Genomic DNA, 16,042 nt, shown 5'->3' with positions numbered 1-16,042 from the left:
AATGCTACTGAATATTATTATATCCATAAAAGTTTGACACCTTGAACACCCCAAAAAATGTACAAAAAAAAAGAAGAATTCTGATATCCAAATGATCCTTTTTCTTTTCTTTTCTTTATAAAGAGAAAGTGTGTGGCGCAGATCCACATACAACAAATTTACACATAAACCCGATTTCCATTTTTTTCAAAAGTTTCTTGTGAAAGCCAAACTACTGATTTAACACTCCGTTTCTTATACATAAAATATTTTGAGAATGTTATTACAAGAATACAATAAAGGCTTATGATTATAGCGTTCTATACTACTTTTAGTTCACAGCATGTTTTATTACGGCTGGTTTACTGTATATTACTATTAGGTAGCCCACAGCTGTCCTTTCAAGCATAGTGTTAATTAAATTGGGTTTGAGGCGAGCTCATTGAGTCCAAGCTATAGATGCGTGGATTATTAACATGTATATGTATATATATATAATCAAAAGTTCATTCTTGTACTACTCACAAATAACGTATTATCCTTATGAGCCCAGAGCCACTGTGTGTTATAAGATCAAGATCCTGTGGAAACCCGACCCGATACAATGCTTGGCCTATGGCTTGAATGGACAATGGAGTCTTGCATAGTTCAGCGATGGGCTTATAGGCACAAGGTATATTTGATGGTCTGTGATACTCTGAGAAAACACCAAGAGTATCAAGAAGTTTATGTTAGTAATATTTAAAGCAGGGTTCAACCAACCTTTTTAGTATCTACAATCCTTTGAGGTACTGGCTACTTTTCGTTCTTTATTTCGTTGCCTGGTCATACTTGTGATTATGAAGCAGAGGAAAAGATCCAAGTGTTGATTAACAGGCTCCTGCTCACCCTTTTTTATATCCAGTTTGATGACATGTCTTATAATGATAAAACATACCTTTTAAAAACAAAACAAAAAACACCTTTTTCTTTCGTTTTTGGTGTACCTGAAATCGTACAATCAAGTAACCAATTAGCTTATAATTGTCCAAGGCAAATTTTTTGTTAAAAGTCAAATGGACAATATTATTTCTATCCAATAACACATTCTCTGCGTATTGTACCATTTTATTTAATAGCACTTTGTGTGGACAGACTAAAGAAATAAAAAAAGGGATCAAAATGAGATTAGCCAATGATATCAATTTATTACTATCCACACCTTTTTTTTTTATTTCTTTCTTAAAAAAGAAATACAAAGGTACAATTTAACTCAACTCAATATAGAGTTATCAGATTATTCTTTCTGCTTCCTTTCTTTTATAACAATAAAAAAAATCTTGCTGTCTAGGTTCATTTTACTATGTCTGTTGGTATTGTTTAAGATTTGTAAAGCGCACACCTTAATATCGATTCCTTGATTTTGTTTTTGTTTCTGTTTTTTTTTGGTAGAAAGGTATCTCATTTGATAAAGACATAAATGCTGTACTATGAAAAGATAGAAACGCAATTCATGTTGCAGTGAGAGTTAGTATGGTAGGTTTGTGAGACCAAAAGACCAAATGATAATCTCAAATGGTTTACATAATTGTTGCACTGCTTAAAGAGAAAAACATGTGTTATCTATACTTTAAATATATATAGTATTTTTCAGAGTCAAGCTATGCAATTAGACCTTTTGAACTTGATGACAATACAATACAATACAATATAATTACAGTTAAAATTGAAACAGAAACAGGATAGCAAGAATGATAATATAATCACAAAAGGGATCAATATTACTGCAATTTGAATTGAGCCAAATTATATGTATATTTTGCGCTTTAACTATAGACATTTTAGGGAGGCTTTGTATAGATACACATATAATGAAAATGATATTTGGGTTAGACAACAAGGCTCTTTTTCATTGTATGATTTTGTTGCGATATCGCTGTCTATCTCCGATTTTATAGCGGATCTGTAAAGATGGATTCAGAAGAAAATATATATATTATAAAAATATATATAAAGAATAGATGTATATAATTTTTGTACATCTTTGTGTAAAAAGCTTCTTATAGATATATAGATATCTGCAGTGTGTGCTTTTGAGAATGCCCTGAATATTCTTATATACAGTCTCTATTCCTTTTTTTTTGACAAATCACAATCAGTGTAACAAAAGAAGGAATATATAGATATAGGTCTTGAAACCAAAAGGCGTCTTTACAAATTTTATCACATAATACAATACATTTATACAAATTACATTTATATAAACTCCTTCTTTCGTTTTCTTTTTCTTTTTCTTGCTTCTTCATCTTCATCTTCATCATCATTAGAATCAAATCTAGATCACAATATAAATAGAAATGGCACAACAACAACCTGCAATGATCGATTCACTAGACTTTGCAATCCTCGGTGCAATTGGTCTAGGAACTGCTGCCTGGTTTGGCAGAAAGAAGATTGCCGAAAGATTCTTCAAGGCAGCCCCACCACCACCCCCTGCCCCTGTTCAAGCACCCAAGAACGAACGCAATTTTGTAAAGATTATGCAAGAACAGGTAAGAAAATCAATATTATCATATTTATATAAAAAGAGAAGAGATAAATCCATATTTATACAATTTTATCTTTTCTTTCTTTATTTCTTTCTTATCATTGTATATTTTCAGGGCCGTCGAGTCATCTTCTTCTATGGCTCTCAAACAGGTACAGCAGAGGACTATGCTTCTCGCCTGGCCAAAGAATGTTCCCAAAGATATGGCGTCAGCTGCATGACGGCCGACATCGAGCTCTACGACCTTTCTTATCTCGACACCGTTTCGCCTGACATGCTCGTCTTTTTCATCATGGCGACCTATGGTGAAGGCGAACCGACCGACAATGCGGTCGAGTTCTGGGAGCTCGTGACCGAAGAAGAACCGGCGTTCTCCAAGGATGAGTCAGACCCCACAACCTCTCTAAAGAACCTGCGCTATGTCATGTTCGGTCTTGGCAACCGCACCTACGAGCAGTACAACGAGGTCTGCCGCATCCTCGACAAGAAGCTCATCAATCTTGGTGCCCAGCGTGTTGGAGAACGCGGTGAAGGTGATGACGATGGGTCGCTTGAGGAGGACTTTTTGACCTGGCAGGAGACAATGTGGCCTGCTTTCTGCGAGGCCTTGGGTGTAGACGAGCACAGCGCTCGATCAGGTCCTCGTGAAGCCACGTATAAGATCGATGAGTTGGAAATCAGCCCGGATTCGGATAACGTTTATCTTGGTGAATTGGCAGAAAAGTCAGACAAGAGGTTAATATCATGGAATATAAAAAGAGAAAAAAAAAGAAACTAGAGGGAATAGACTGGACAATGTATACTAACTAAAGAAAAACTTAATAATAATAATAATAATTATAGTAAAATCATCTATGATGCCAAGCGCCCATATCTTGCTCCAATCGAATCCCGGATCCTGTTTGACGAACCAGACAGACACTGCCTCCACATCGAGTTCGACATCACCGACTCCAACCTGATCTACCACACCGGCGACCATCTGGCATTGTGGCCATCGAACAGCGAAGTTGAGATCGGACGCCTGGCCAATGTGCTGGGTATTTCGCACAAGCTTGACCAGGTAGTGGATGTGTGTGCTGTAGACAAGGCTGCGGCCAAAAAGAGCCCCTTCCCGGTCCCGACCACCTACCGCACCATCTTGCGCCACTATCTTGACATCTGTGCCCCTGTCTCGCGTCAGACCCTGATGGCCTTGGTAGAGTTTGCGCCTGAAGAAATCAAGCCTCGGCTGCACGAGCTGGCCACCGACAAGGACGCCTACCGCCTGCAGGTGAGCGAGGCTGTGCGTAATCTCGGCGAGGTGGTTGAGTACGTTGTTTCTGGCGGCGGTAGTCCGGAGGGTGTTTTGGCTGGTGTTCCGTTTGACTTGATTGTCGAAAGCATCTCGCGCCTCCAGCCACGCTACTACTCCATCTCGTCTTCGTCCAAGGAAACACCCAAGAAGATCTCGGCTACCGTTGTCACCCTGGCCTACCAGCCAACCACCAGTCCGGAGCGCACTGTGTACGGTGTCGCGACCCACTTCCTCTACAACGTCTATGCCAGGAGCCACAATTCAAATGAGGTCCTCAAGGCTGGTGGTTACCCAACCTATGATATCCAGGGTCCACGCAACACTTACCTGGAACCCCAGGTGCGCCTGCCTGTCCATGTGCGCCGATCGACCTTCAAGCTGCCCCGGAACCCAGCCTGTCCTGTGATCATGATTGGACCCGGAACTGGCGTTGCTCCCTTCCGTGCGTTCGTGCGCGAGAGAGCCTTCCACAAGAAATCCGGCAGACCGGTTGGACCGACCCTGCTGTTCTTTGGATCTCGGACTCAGCAAGACTTTTTGTATGCGGATGAGTGGCCAGGTCTGTTCGAGACCCTAAACGAAGAAAAGGAAGGCGAGCCAAACACAGCATCTCGTCTGATCACAGCCTTTTCGCGCGAGTCGGCCAAAAAGGTGTATGTCCAACACCGCTTACAAGAAACCGGAGAAGAGGTCTGGGGGTTGATTAACAAGGGAGCATACCTCTATGTCTGCGGTGATGCCAAGTCTATGGCTCGCGATGTACACCAGACCTTTGTCAATCTTGCGGTTGCCTATGGTGGCAAGACTGAAGAGCAGGCCCATGACTTTATCAAGACACTTCGGTCTACCGGAAGATACCAGGAAGATGTCTGGAGTTAAAAAAAATAAGCATACAAATCACATACACATACACATATAAAAAAAATAAGAATAATAATAATTATAAAAAAAAGAGAGAGAAAGAGAAGAGCAAGCAAGCAAGTCAAATAAGCAAGTAAGGCTGTATAATAACAAATTAGTCATAGGCATAACAGCGGCAACAAAGAACAGACAAACTCCCCCACCTCCTCCCTTACACTCTTCTTCTTCTCTTTTCATATATTTACTATTTTACCATAGCGTGACTTTGCTCAATTTTGTTTTCTATTTCTTGATGTATCTCATATATATATACATTTATTTATCTTACTTGTTTAATATTGTAAAAATATATCTTTTTTGGTTTGGTTTGGTTTGGCTTATTGTACCCAAGCTTGTTTCATAATATTCCAAAATGAATTATCAATATCAATAATAATTAAGAGGGGGGCAAGGTGGTGAGTTAGATGATGTGACGTTTATATAAAATCCAAAAAAAAAAAAGTTTATTAATTATTTTGATAGTTTGAATATATTAGGATAAATTTATGTACTGAATGGGCTTATAGGTTGAGATTATCATTCTACTATATAGATAGATATTATTTCTTAAAATTATTAATTATTGATTTTGTATTGATTGTCCGTTTTTATTTGGCTTGATTTAAAACATTATAAAAATAAATAAATATAAAAGAGGGGGGTTGGAAGAATAAACAAAGAAAAGAAAAAAAAAGAGAGTGAGATAATAAAAGATAATCAGTTTACTGGGTTTCGGTAGATGGTTCTACAGGAGTAGAAAGGGGCGTGGCCACTCTAGCAATCTCAGGTCCAGAAGAAGGTATTGTGGTAGATATGGGAGAAGGATTGCTGACATTGTTGTTAGGGTTAGGATTAGCACTTGAAGCAGTACTTGTACCAACAGGTGTATTAGCACCAGTATTGTTACTGTTATGATTGTGGCTATGATTATGATTATGATTATTGTTGTGGTTATGGTTATGGTTATGGTTGTGGTTGACGTTTGAAGAAGTAGAAGTAGAACTAGGTCCAGGTCCAGATCCAGGTCCAGATCCAGATCCGGGACCAGAAGAAGAAGATGAAGATGAAGATGGACCGACAACAACAATAGCACCAGAAGACGCTGAAGGTGAGGCAGGAATAGGAGCACCAGAAGACGAAGCACCAGACGAAGAAGAGTTGGCCGAGGCTATGACCGAGTGGACATCATGAAGTGCCTGGACTGGACGAGTGCCATAGAACCGCTCGGGCGAGTACTTTGCCTGGAGGGTCTGGAGCAGAGCCTGGCTCTCGGGATGTTGGAACTCGCGCATGAACTCACTCCACTCGCCCGTATTAAAGTTATGGAGCAGCTTTCGACCCGAGACTTGCTTGGAAAGCAGGAGAAATCCACGGCCAAAGGCGCCGCACACCTGGCAGATGCGCTCACCAATCGTCAGACGGCGCCGGATGGCCTCCCAGTTGGTGTTCACGAGCACCTTTTCAATGTCAGCCCGACACTGGACCAGAACCGGCCGGTGGTCGCTGGTGTCGATGTGCTGCTGGTGTTGCTGCTGCTGCTGCTGCTGCCGCTCCAGCTCAAGGTCGCGGTAGGCAAGGTAGAGCTGGAAATACTCAAAGTTGAAATATACGCCCGCGTTCTTGGGCGCAAAGTCACAGTCGTAGTGGGCCGGCAGGTTGGCAAACGTGGCAAAGCGGTGCAGAGGTGGCAGCACTCCAAACTTCGTGCTCCGTTCGTGGCCCTGGATCACAAGTTTGATGTCGTCGTCCACAATGTTGGCCTGGTGGAGCAAGTCTGCCTCTGGTACCTTGAGGAGGTCCTGGATAAGTTCGTTGCGGCGCACGGCGTACTCCTTGTCGCGAGGGCTGGCTTTCTTGGCTCGCTTGGTCGTGTCTTTGTTTTCGTTCTTTCGTTTGAGGTTAGGTTGAGGTTCAGGATTACTGCCGTTGTTGTTGTTGTTGTTGCTGCTGCTGTTGCTGTTGCTGTTGCTGTTGCTAGTACTAGCCTGATTGTTATTATTACTAGTATTATGATGTTGGTTATTATGATGTTGATTGTTATGGTGCTGGTTAGGATTATTATTGTTGTTGTTGTTGTTGTTGTTATTGGCGGCAGCAGCAGCGGCTACGGCAGCAGCAGCAGCAGGGGAGACAGAGGCCAATGCGGCCTGGAGAAGGTGCTGGGGTGAATGTTCTGCGGGACCTGGGGCGGCAAAGAGGTTCTGGTGCTCGACGGGGTGCAGTATCGGTCCATTGTCCATCTTGAGAGGGTCTAGGGCCGGCAATTCTCCGGTGTTGTGGAAGAGCTGGACGGCGTCGTGCTGCGTCCCGGCCACATTGACGGCAAAGATCTGCTGCTCCTGGCGGAATATGATTTTGGACATGTTGGGCACCTTGAGGAACGAGACTGTGTCACCAAGAGCATGGCAGAGTGCAAAGAACATGGCTGCGGTTTGCTTGGGTGACCGCTGGGTCTTGATGTCCTTGACGCACTGGTAGAACCGCAGAATACGGTCATCACTCAGGATATCGGCCAAAGTCGGTGACAGGGTACTGCAGTCCTCTTGCGCAGGTGTACCGGCCGAGTAATTGTCTTGAGGCTGGGGGCAAGCACTGGGATCCATGAAGAAATAATATAATATATATGTATAATATAATATATATATATATAAAAGAGACTTTTTGATTATAATATTTTATAAAATCTTGGGAAATGTATGTACTTATATATATATATAAGTATGTATGTAAAAGTATGATAAATATGTTACAATGAGATGTATATATTATATATTATATACAGGTATCTTCAAGAGTCGTTTGGTCGAAAGACAAAGAGGCTGGACTGAGCTGGACTGAGCTGGACTAAACTGGACTGGTCTGGCAGAGAAGTGTCTATATATCTTCAAGATAGGGTTGCTTTGCAAAGGACTCGAAATTTAAAAGACGATAAGTTCGAGCCGTGTTCTTGTTTGTCCGGCAGACGTTCGAAGGAATTTTATGATGAACAAAGAGAGGGGGGATGGAAAGTGGTGCGAAACTTGCCCGGAGCAGAAAAATTTTCGGTAAACGCAAAACGCTAAATGCACACCTGATGACGTAGACTAATAAGGTCACTATCACTTTTCTTTTCTTTTTTTTTTTTTTTTTTGGTTCAAGTCAAGTCTGGTCAAGTCTGGTCAAGTCTGGTCAGATCAGTTTGGTTCAATTCAGCTCAGCTCAGCTCAGCTCAGCTCAGCTCGGATCAATTGATTTGAATCAAATCAAATGAAATCAATCAAAATTAAGAAAGAAGGATACAAAAATTTATTTTATCCACCCTCTTCTTCCTCCTTTGACCCTTCCAACCCTTTTTTTTCCCTCTCTGGATCCTTCTTCTCTTTCTCCTTTTTCTTTTGCTTCTGTTTTATTTATATAAAAAGGCTTGGGAACTTGACGAATAGTATTTTTATGAGGATTTTATTTATTTAGTTATTTTTATAAAGCACGAAGCATGGATTGTAAAGTCTAAAGTATAAACAGTAGGCGTATTTTATTTTTCCAAACTTAATAGTAGTACTGATGTATATATAAAACCGTGAGAAATACAGATAAAGATAAAGATAGAGAGGGAGAGATGAGATAAAGACCAAAAGCCAAAAGAAAAAAAAATTATACAACAATTTGATTTGATGTGGACAGACGAAAACGTTCAAAATTTAGTTCATATGGATATCTTTTACCATGTGAAAATATTTTATTACAGGTTTTTTTTAGGCATCACCTTTTTTTTTATATATAAGTATAATACTCTTCTCAACTCAAGTTTACAATGAAAGAAGAACTAGTTAGTAAGGCATTTGAACTTTTTAGTCTGTCCAAACTATTTTGTTTTTGAATTGATACATTTATATATATATATATATATATTTTCTTTTTAAAATATGGTTTCCTTAAAGTATCCGGATTGCTTCTGTTCATAATCGTCGACTGTCTCCGTCAAGGCATCCAGAGCTGCCTGGATACTTGCTACACCGTCTGTGTCAGAAACAGTCCAAAGTTGTTCAGCCAGGTAGTCCCTTAACTTGCGGCATTCAGCATAGGCATCCTTTAATAACAATATTAATATTATTATCATTTTAAATAAAAATTAAACATGACATTGAATCAAGGTAAATAATTAAATGTTGGATTCGATTCAAATTTGATTTTAATAATATTACCTTTGCACTTTCATTTGTTTCGAGCTCCTTATGGTTCAGTGCTTGAACGATAGCAGAAAGTAATGAGCCAGCATGCATAGCATTTGCCAATGCTTCTTCTAAACTAAGATCCAAAAGATTTGACTATGGTGATATTGATGAGCAAAGAAAGAGAAAAATATAGAGCTTTAACTAGACAAGACAGTATTTACCGCGTGAATCTGGTAACCTGCTACTTGAGAAGCCATTCTGTGAATTTATGAAATGTTTTTTTTTTTAAAAAATATATATATATATAACAGACTTGATTAAATACGGCTTTCCCTTTTATATATCTATCTATCTATATAAGAAAGAGGTAGGAATATATAGAAAAGAGAAAAAGGTAGACCAGGTTAAGATCAATATCAATATCAACATTAATATTTATATATCTATCAACAAAGTTTCCTATTGGTAACTCGTATACATACTTTTTTTGGTTTAATAAGGGGTAAAATGTACGGTGAGTTGGGAAAAAATCATAACCGCATGACATTCTTTAGCATTAACTCACCACGTGGATTGTCGCGTAAAAGCAAAACAATACTTGATACCTAGAAGCCTAGAAAACCTACATAACTATATATGTATATATATATATATATATAATCTTACGAGGTAATATTGTTGCTTTGTATACAAGGACAAAAAAAATGATCAATTGAATTTAATTGAATTAAATTTTATGAGGTAGTCAGTCAATCGAATGAATAAAATAAAATGCAATGCAATTATAGAAAATGATTCCTATTATCAATGTTTTTATTATTATTAAAGAGCAGGAAAGTCAAGGTGATATATCATTCAATCAGCTAAAAGTAAATGAGGGAGATTAAGGAGGTGAAGAAGGGGCGGCGGGGGATACAAAAAAAAAGCTACTTTTGGATGATCCGTGTGGAGTCAAAGAACAAGATTTTCCCGTTTCTTTTATTTTATTAATATATATCACCAATCAGACAAATTCAAGTCTATCTATCGATATTGTACAGCTCATTTTGTACACTTTTTAACAAAGCAAAGAAAGGGGTAGTCAAGTAGTGAGTTCATTTGACCATGATAATATAATATCAAACGAAACAAAAAAAAAGCAAAAACGATTTGTACATTTGAGTTTCTTTTTATTTTTTGTAATTCACATGCAGGGATAATTATCTTTTCTCTCTCTCTATAATATATAAAAATGTATAAATATTTAGAGTTTTTGCCCCACATCCCCATACTGTATATATATCTATATCTATATCTGGATACACAATTAGGCAATCGTATTATAAAAATAAATAATAATAAAAAAAGACAAGAGAGAAAGAGGGGGATTGGAGCTGGAGGGTCAGTGTTTGGAATACAGAATGGATTTTCTTCTTTTGACCCATTGTTGTGTACAAGTGTGGAGAAATTTGACGGCTTGATTGATTGATTGATTGAATAGAATAGAATAGAATAGAAAGCTTAATTAATTAATTAAATATATATTTACTTGTGCTCACATAGCCCCTACTACATACATATAATATACATGTTTAATCAAATTATTAGGTCTATATATTGAACAGAATACCTGTATTTTGAAAGACAAACATAATCACTGCTACAAAACAAGGTAGGGTATACGACCAAAAGAAGGGAATTATATTTTGATCACATTGAGCCCAGAAAGTGCTTGTGCTTGTGCATGTTTAGTCAACCACATAAATAAAAATAGAATAGGGTATCCAATTTAACTGAATCTTTCTTGGTGAAATAACCCAAAAATGGATATTTTTTCCTGTACATCTAGAAAAACTCCCAAATAAGTCAAGTTAAAGTAGTGCACTTCTTGTACCTGTAATATTCCAACCTATATACCTTGATCCTTTAAACACCTCTTTCACTATACTTTGTGGCCATGGAGTAGATCATATTCGATTAAACTGGATTAAATTACCTTTATATATAGATTTATATCTAAATCTATTGCTAACTATTTCTTTGTGGATCGAGATGATTATTGTCATAAAGAAAACATACGCCATGTAAAACATTAGAAGCACAATCGATCATCTAGAATCTCCCTCTCCTTCACACACACACACATATATATATATAACTAGCTATCTATGCATTACATTACATATACACAATCACACATACGCACATAAATGTCCCCCCCCTTTTTTTTTTATTACTTTCTTATCGGCAAGTCACATATCTCTAGTGAACTTTTTTTTTTAAAAAAAAATTAATTAATTAGAAAATTTGGATATTTAAATCTTCTAAACACCTCTTTTCTTTTAATCTTCTTCTTCTTCTTATTTAACTTTACAATTTCTCCTCTTTACAGAACTACAAACATCAAAGCCCCAAGCACAAGAATAAGAATAATAAGAAGAAGTTTTTGACGTTTTTGCCAAAAAAAAAACATTATAAAAAGACCCCTTTCTCCTATTTATCTCTTACGCTCTATCCATTTCATGATCTGTTGTTCTACCATCTTTATTTCCACAATTTTCCAAGCTAGCTGATACGTTGCCAACACAACATAACACAATACCAGAAATATTTTATAAAGAGACAATAACTAATATCCTACTTTATTTACCCCTCTTTTTTTTGTACAAAAAAAAATCACCCCTACATAAATATATACTTATATACTTTACCTGTTTGAGAGCAATCTTCTCTTTACAAAGCCTAACAAAGAAAAGAAAAGCAAAAGATACATACATAATCACATACGCAACAGTTCAATGGAAGATACCGTTTCTGTTATCGCTGCCACATTTGGTGGGCTCATGTTATTCTATGCTCTCTTTTCATTATTACTCAAAGACAGGCTATACATTTCCGAACCATGCAAGTTGTTATAATTTATTTTTAACAAATTCTTAATACCAAGTAAATAGCTACAACTAACCAAAAAATGCTTTTTTTATTTTATTTATTTATCTATCTACAGTGGTTGCTCTTGCTGGTGGTATTCTTCTAGGTCCAGCCTGTCTTGATTGGTTAAACTTTCAAGAACTGACTAGCACACCAGACTTTACCCGTGAATTTACTCGTATAATCATTGCTATCCAAGTAAAACAAAACAAAAATGCTTGTAATGCACCATTTTCTCTAATTACATATACACAACCTATGATCAGGTCATGGCCGCAGGTGTGTCTCTTCCGAAAGCTTATTTACGCACCGAACTGCGGTCTCTTCTTGTGCTCTTGCTACCCGTAATGATATGGATGTGGTTAGTCAGCGGGCTATGCGTATGGTGGATTATTCCTAATCTTGGATTTGTAAGTCTATTTTTTTTTATTGTTGATACTAATTATCCATATAGCTCGAAGCGTTGGTAATCGCCTCTTGTTTTACTCCAACAGACCCGGTAAGGTTCTATTGATTTTTCTTTATTATTCTCGGTCAAATATGTTTTAAATGCAAGCTAAAGTTTGATATTCAAACAAGGTATTGGCAAGTTCAATTGTCCAAGGCAGGTTTGCTGAGACACATGTACCTGAGAACATTCGTCATATTCTACTTGCAGAAAGGTACAAAATACAAATAAAATCTATGTCTGAATCTAAATCTAAATCTAAATGTACATAAAAGTGGTGCCAATGATGGGCTTGGATATCCGTTTCTATTCCTAGCCATCTACCTTGTACAGATGACTATAGGTCCAGCTTTGCAAAAATGGACTCTTTTTGTGCTCGGATACCAGATCATTTTTTCTGTGATTATTGGATTTGTTGTGGGGTATCTTGCTCGCAAGGGATTACAGTTTGCCGAATCAAGGTAATCCAAAGAAGACCAAAAAGTTATACGTGTATTTAAACCAATTGCCTCTATTTTTTTTATATATATAAAGACGACTTGTTAACAAGGAGTCATTTTTGCTATTCTCAATTTCATTGGCAGTAAGTTTCTTGATGATGAAAAAATAAAAGGAAATACATATACTAAATAAAATCTTTTAAAGCTTTTTCTTATGGGAACTGTGGCTATGATTGGAAGTGATGACCTATTGGCATGCTTTATTGCCGGAAACGCCTTCACATGGGATGATTGGTTCCGGGTCGAAACAAAGAATTCTAGCTTTATGGAGGTCATTGACTTGATCCTTAACTTGAGCATCTTTGGCTATATTGGTGCAACAATCGTAAGTTCAACGTTAAAAGATAGATAAAAAAAATATATAAAGAAATATCCTTTTATAGAAGTTTTTGAGGGGAATTTGCCAAATAAGATGTACAAATATATATATGTATTTCTTAAATGACATGTATACATGGATTAAAAGTAAAAAAAAAAAATTAAATAGCTCATATAATAGAAATAATACTAATATATATATATATATATATATATAATTAAAAAAAAAGCCATGGGGTAGCTTTATCAATTCAGCCATCGGTCTCTCATTTGGCAATCTACTGATTCTAGCCATTCTGGTACTTTCGTTGAGGAGATTGCCAATAATCATGGCTTGTTATCGCTGGGTTCCTGCCATAAATACCTGGCGTGAAGCTCTGTTTGTGGGCTGGTTTGGTCCGATGGGTGTGGGTGCCCTGTTCTACTACGCCGAAACCATGCGTCACATCAGCCCTCAAGGCCGAACTGCTTCTGCTTATCTAGTAATTGAGCCCATCATCTATTTTATGGTCCTGTCTTCTGTTGTCGTCCATGGAGGCACCGTCCCATTTTTTACCTTGGGATCTTATGCCAGGCGGTCTCTCTTACCAACCTTTGGAACCCTTGCTGATGACACAAAGGCAAGCTTGACAATCACAATAAAGTATAGACTGACCTTCTTTAATTAATATCTTTTTATTATTATTATTATTATTATTATTAGAATGATGATAATCCAGTAAATCGTACTTCTGGGTATGGATCAATTGCTACATCCTAAAGAGACTGCATAATACTTTATTTATTATTCTTATCATAAGATTTACTACAATCAATAGCTGTTTATATACTTGTGCTGTGTGCAATTGATTCCAAGCAACCATCACAAGAAATAAATCTTGCTCATAAAAAGTAGAAAGTAGGACATGTCAATTGGACCCTTGATGTAAATACTTTCTAATAAAAAAAAGGGGGCGAATTGTGTTCAAGGCTGTCATAAATCACACTCATTAGTATTCAGCACCCAATCAATTGATAAAATACATATAATTTCAGAGTGAGGGGTGTATAGGATATTTACTTTAGAAGAAGTCTGGTTTGTTGTTTGTAGAATACACATTATTGCATAATGATAAATGATAAATGATAAATGATAAATGAAGATAAAATAGAATAAAGAGTAAAAACAACAACAAAAACAATATATATATATATAAAGAAAGTTTCATCTAATTAAAATGATGCCAGAGAATCATGATCATGTAAAGGACAACCTTTTCCTCTTTCAAGCCATTCTGATAGACAATGAGCATGATAAGAGCAGAGACAGACCATACGAGCAACAGCATCTCCTACAAGCCCCAAATTATATAATTATGTATATAATTATGTATATGTATACATGCATGGATATGAATGTAAATGTAGGTATAGGTGAGGAGAAGATGTATATTGTAGTGTAGTGTAGTGTAGTGTAGTGTAGTGTAGTGTAGTTTAGTGTAGTTTAGTGTATATATATATGTTTATATAATACGTGCACAGACCAAAAGGTAGATTAGCAACAATGCCAGATTATATAATACAATTATATATATAGAGTTTATCTTTGTGACAATTCTATGTATAATAATTTAGGAATTTTTGCATCTTACCTGCAACAAAGTCTTCAAAGCATATTGGACATTCTTCACCAAGCTGTGGAGAGTCATTAGACAATTGATGAACTATTATTAATATGATTATATTAGCATTAATAATTAATAATTGACTGTAATTGCAATTGTAATTGTAATTGTAATAATAATAATAATAAAAAGAAGAATTGGTGGTAGTGGTGGTAGTGGTGGTGATTTTTCTATTATTATTAATATATGTATATATATATTTACCGAGATAACGAGGTCTGCGTACAGGCGGACTACCTTTATCTAGACACTCGGCAACATGGTGTTCTTGTTCTGCCAAAGAATGGTGCAAGAGACCGACTCCACACATTGGGCACTCTGCCATTCTGCTCTGTCGGCTGATACTGCGCTCCATTCGTCTTGTCCTCCTCTGGCGGTCAAGACTTTCTGCGCAGGAATCACATACTCTCTGGGGTTGTTGTGCAATAGATGCGTAATGTAAAGTAGGTATCGTAGGGTCTTCAATCATTGTCTGAGGACTCAATCGTATTCTACGGCTACTACATCGATCGCACACTACATGACCACAAGAGCTAAGATATATATATATATAATTAGTATCCGTTTATTTATATATATATATATATATGCGTTTTGGTGGTGGTGGTGATAGGATTCTTTACCGACAATGGTGCCGTCGTAGTAAGAAATGAAATGGGCGATGGCACTGTCGACAATCTGCTACGTCTCGATCAAGTTCCCATGAACGTTGGAGGTCTAGAGTACTTGACGCGTGAATAGATTCATGATGAGTTGTGTTCATTGAGCGGGTTGAATGCAAAGGCTGGCCAAGTCTCATTAAGCTTGTAAAGTATGTATGTATGTATGTTATATATATATATATAAAAGAAAAGAATTACTGAGAGAAAGAGAGAAATCCAAAAATAAAAAGCGTATTTGCGTATGTGTGTGTGTGTGTGTGTGTGTGTGTGTGCGTATTTATGTGTTTATCTGCAGAGGTAGAGGTAGAGGTAGAGGTGGAAATATACAAATATACAAATATACAAATATACATATATTTTATATATATTGTTTTACACACAAATGTTTCAATTCTATTTTAATTTATTCAATATTTTTTAAAGCAAAAAAATATAAATAAAAATAAATTGGGTGTGTAATCATTACATGCAACTTACTGCTACCATTGCTATACCAATTATTCCTATTTGTTTATTATGCCTGGTACATGAAAGATCCTTGCATTACTAAAAAAAAAAGAAATAAAGAAATAAAGAAAGGTTTTATGATAATATATAAAATGCACTTCATCTACTTGCACAGTAATTTTAAAACAAAAAATAATCTCTATAAACCCACAAGCACATATGAAAAGGCCGGACATTAA

General features: G+C 36.9%; 6 protein-coding genes across 6 annotated transcripts; 2 read left to right on the top strand and 4 right to left on the bottom strand.

Moving 5' to 3' along the window:
- Positions 1-500: 500 nt before the first annotated feature.
- PHYBLDRAFT_70196 (hypothetical protein) lies at positions 501-1,085 on the bottom strand (the record flags this gene model as incomplete). The annotated part of the gene is made up of 2 exons (XM_018442233.1): positions 501-676; positions 917-1,085. The coding sequence occupies 2 exons, from the start codon at positions 1,083-1,085 to the stop codon at positions 501-503; spliced, it is 345 nt and encodes a 114-aa protein (XP_018284851.1).
- Positions 1,086-2,315: 1,230 nt separating this feature from the next.
- On the top strand, positions 2,316-4,679 carry PHYBLDRAFT_87177 (hypothetical protein; the record flags this gene model as incomplete). The annotated part of the gene is made up of 3 exons (XM_018443656.1): positions 2,316-2,510; positions 2,622-3,241; positions 3,350-4,679. Coding segments are annotated over 3 exons (2,145 nt in total), but the record flags the coding sequence as incomplete, so codon positions are not given.
- Positions 4,680-5,290: 611 nt separating this feature from the next.
- On the bottom strand, positions 5,291-7,682 carry PHYBLDRAFT_189191 (hypothetical protein). Its single transcript, XM_018439618.1, has 2 exons — positions 6,886-7,682; positions 5,291-6,576 (listed from the first exon to the last, which is right to left on the bottom strand). The coding sequence occupies exons 1-2, from the start codon at positions 7,304-7,306 to the stop codon at positions 5,426-5,428; spliced, it is 1,572 nt and encodes a 523-aa protein (XP_018284849.1). The 5' UTR covers positions 7,307-7,682; the 3' UTR covers positions 5,291-5,425.
- A 700-nt stretch (positions 7,683-8,382) lies between these two features.
- Positions 8,383-9,240, bottom strand: PHYBLDRAFT_79763 (hypothetical protein). Its single transcript, XM_018443500.1, has 3 exons — positions 9,076-9,240; positions 8,885-9,007; positions 8,383-8,769 (listed from the first exon to the last, which is right to left on the bottom strand). The coding sequence occupies exons 1-3, from the start codon at positions 9,109-9,111 to the stop codon at positions 8,599-8,601; spliced, it is 330 nt and encodes a 109-aa protein (XP_018284848.1). The 5' UTR covers positions 9,112-9,240; the 3' UTR covers positions 8,383-8,598.
- A 1,998-nt stretch (positions 9,241-11,238) lies between these two features.
- PHYBLDRAFT_183730 (hypothetical protein) lies at positions 11,239-13,843 on the top strand. Its single transcript, XM_018438821.1, has 10 exons — positions 11,239-11,737; positions 11,841-11,962; positions 12,031-12,174; positions 12,219-12,263; positions 12,344-12,426; positions 12,488-12,673; positions 12,747-12,795; positions 12,858-13,037; positions 13,261-13,650; positions 13,734-13,843. Exons 1-10 carry the CDS (start codon positions 11,632-11,634, stop codon positions 13,788-13,790), a joined length of 1,362 nt encoding a protein of 453 aa, XP_018284847.1. The 5' UTR covers positions 11,239-11,631; the 3' UTR covers positions 13,791-13,843.
- A 399-nt stretch (positions 13,844-14,242) lies between these two features.
- PHYBLDRAFT_152076 (hypothetical protein) lies at positions 14,243-15,493 on the bottom strand (the record flags this gene model as incomplete). The annotated part of the gene is made up of 4 exons (XM_018432836.1): positions 14,243-14,361; positions 14,662-14,733; positions 14,899-15,227; positions 15,318-15,493. The coding sequence occupies 4 exons, from the start codon at positions 15,491-15,493 to the stop codon at positions 14,243-14,245; spliced, it is 696 nt and encodes a 231-aa protein (XP_018284846.1).
- Between the last annotated feature and the right edge of the window lie 549 nt (positions 15,494-16,042).

Source organism: Phycomyces blakesleeanus, assembly GCF_001638985.1.
Source record: "Phycomyces blakesleeanus NRRL 1555(-) unplaced genomic scaffold PHYBLscaffold_33, whole genome shotgun sequence".
Lineage (NCBI taxonomy): Eukaryota > Fungi > Mucoromycota > Mucoromycetes > Mucorales > Phycomycetaceae > Phycomyces > Phycomyces blakesleeanus.
Note: the sequence above shows the minus strand (reverse complement) of the source record. Positions and strands in the feature narration are given on the sequence as shown.

What these genes read in the sequence shown, in the direction of transcription:
- PHYBLDRAFT_183730 (XM_018438821.1), top strand. Translation starts at nt 11,632, where the DNA reads ATGGAAGATACCGTTTCTGTTATCGCTGCCACATTTGGTGGGCTCATG. An exon ending in GCTATACATTTCCGAACCAT is followed by an intron (nt 11,738 to 11,840) that starts GCAAGTTGTTAT and finishes ATCTATCTACAG; the next exon opens with TGGTTGCTCTTGCTGGTGGT. An exon ending in CATATTCTACTTGCAGAAAG is followed by an intron (nt 12,427 to 12,487) that starts GTACAAAATACA and finishes TGTACATAAAAG; the next exon opens with TGGTGCCAATGATGGGCTTG.
- PHYBLDRAFT_189191 (XM_018439618.1), bottom strand. Translation starts at nt 7,306, where the DNA reads ATGGATCCCAGTGCTTGCCCCCAGCCTCAAGACAATTACTCGGCCGGT. An exon ending in GAACCTCTTTGCCGCCCCAG is followed by an intron (nt 6,577 to 6,885) that starts GTCCCGCAGAAC and finishes ACGAAAACAAAG; the next exon opens with ACACGACCAAGCGAGCCAAG.
- PHYBLDRAFT_79763 (XM_018443500.1), bottom strand. Translation starts at nt 9,111, where the DNA reads ATGGCTTCTCAAGTAGCAGGTTACCAGATTCACGCG. An exon ending in CAGGTTACCAGATTCACGCG is followed by an intron (nt 9,008 to 9,075) that starts GTAAATACTGTC and finishes ATATCACCATAG; the next exon opens with TCAAATCTTTTGGATCTTAG. An exon ending in AAACAAATGAAAGTGCAAAG is followed by an intron (nt 8,770 to 8,884) that starts GTAATATTATTA and finishes TTGTTATTAAAG; the next exon opens with GATGCCTATGCTGAATGCCG.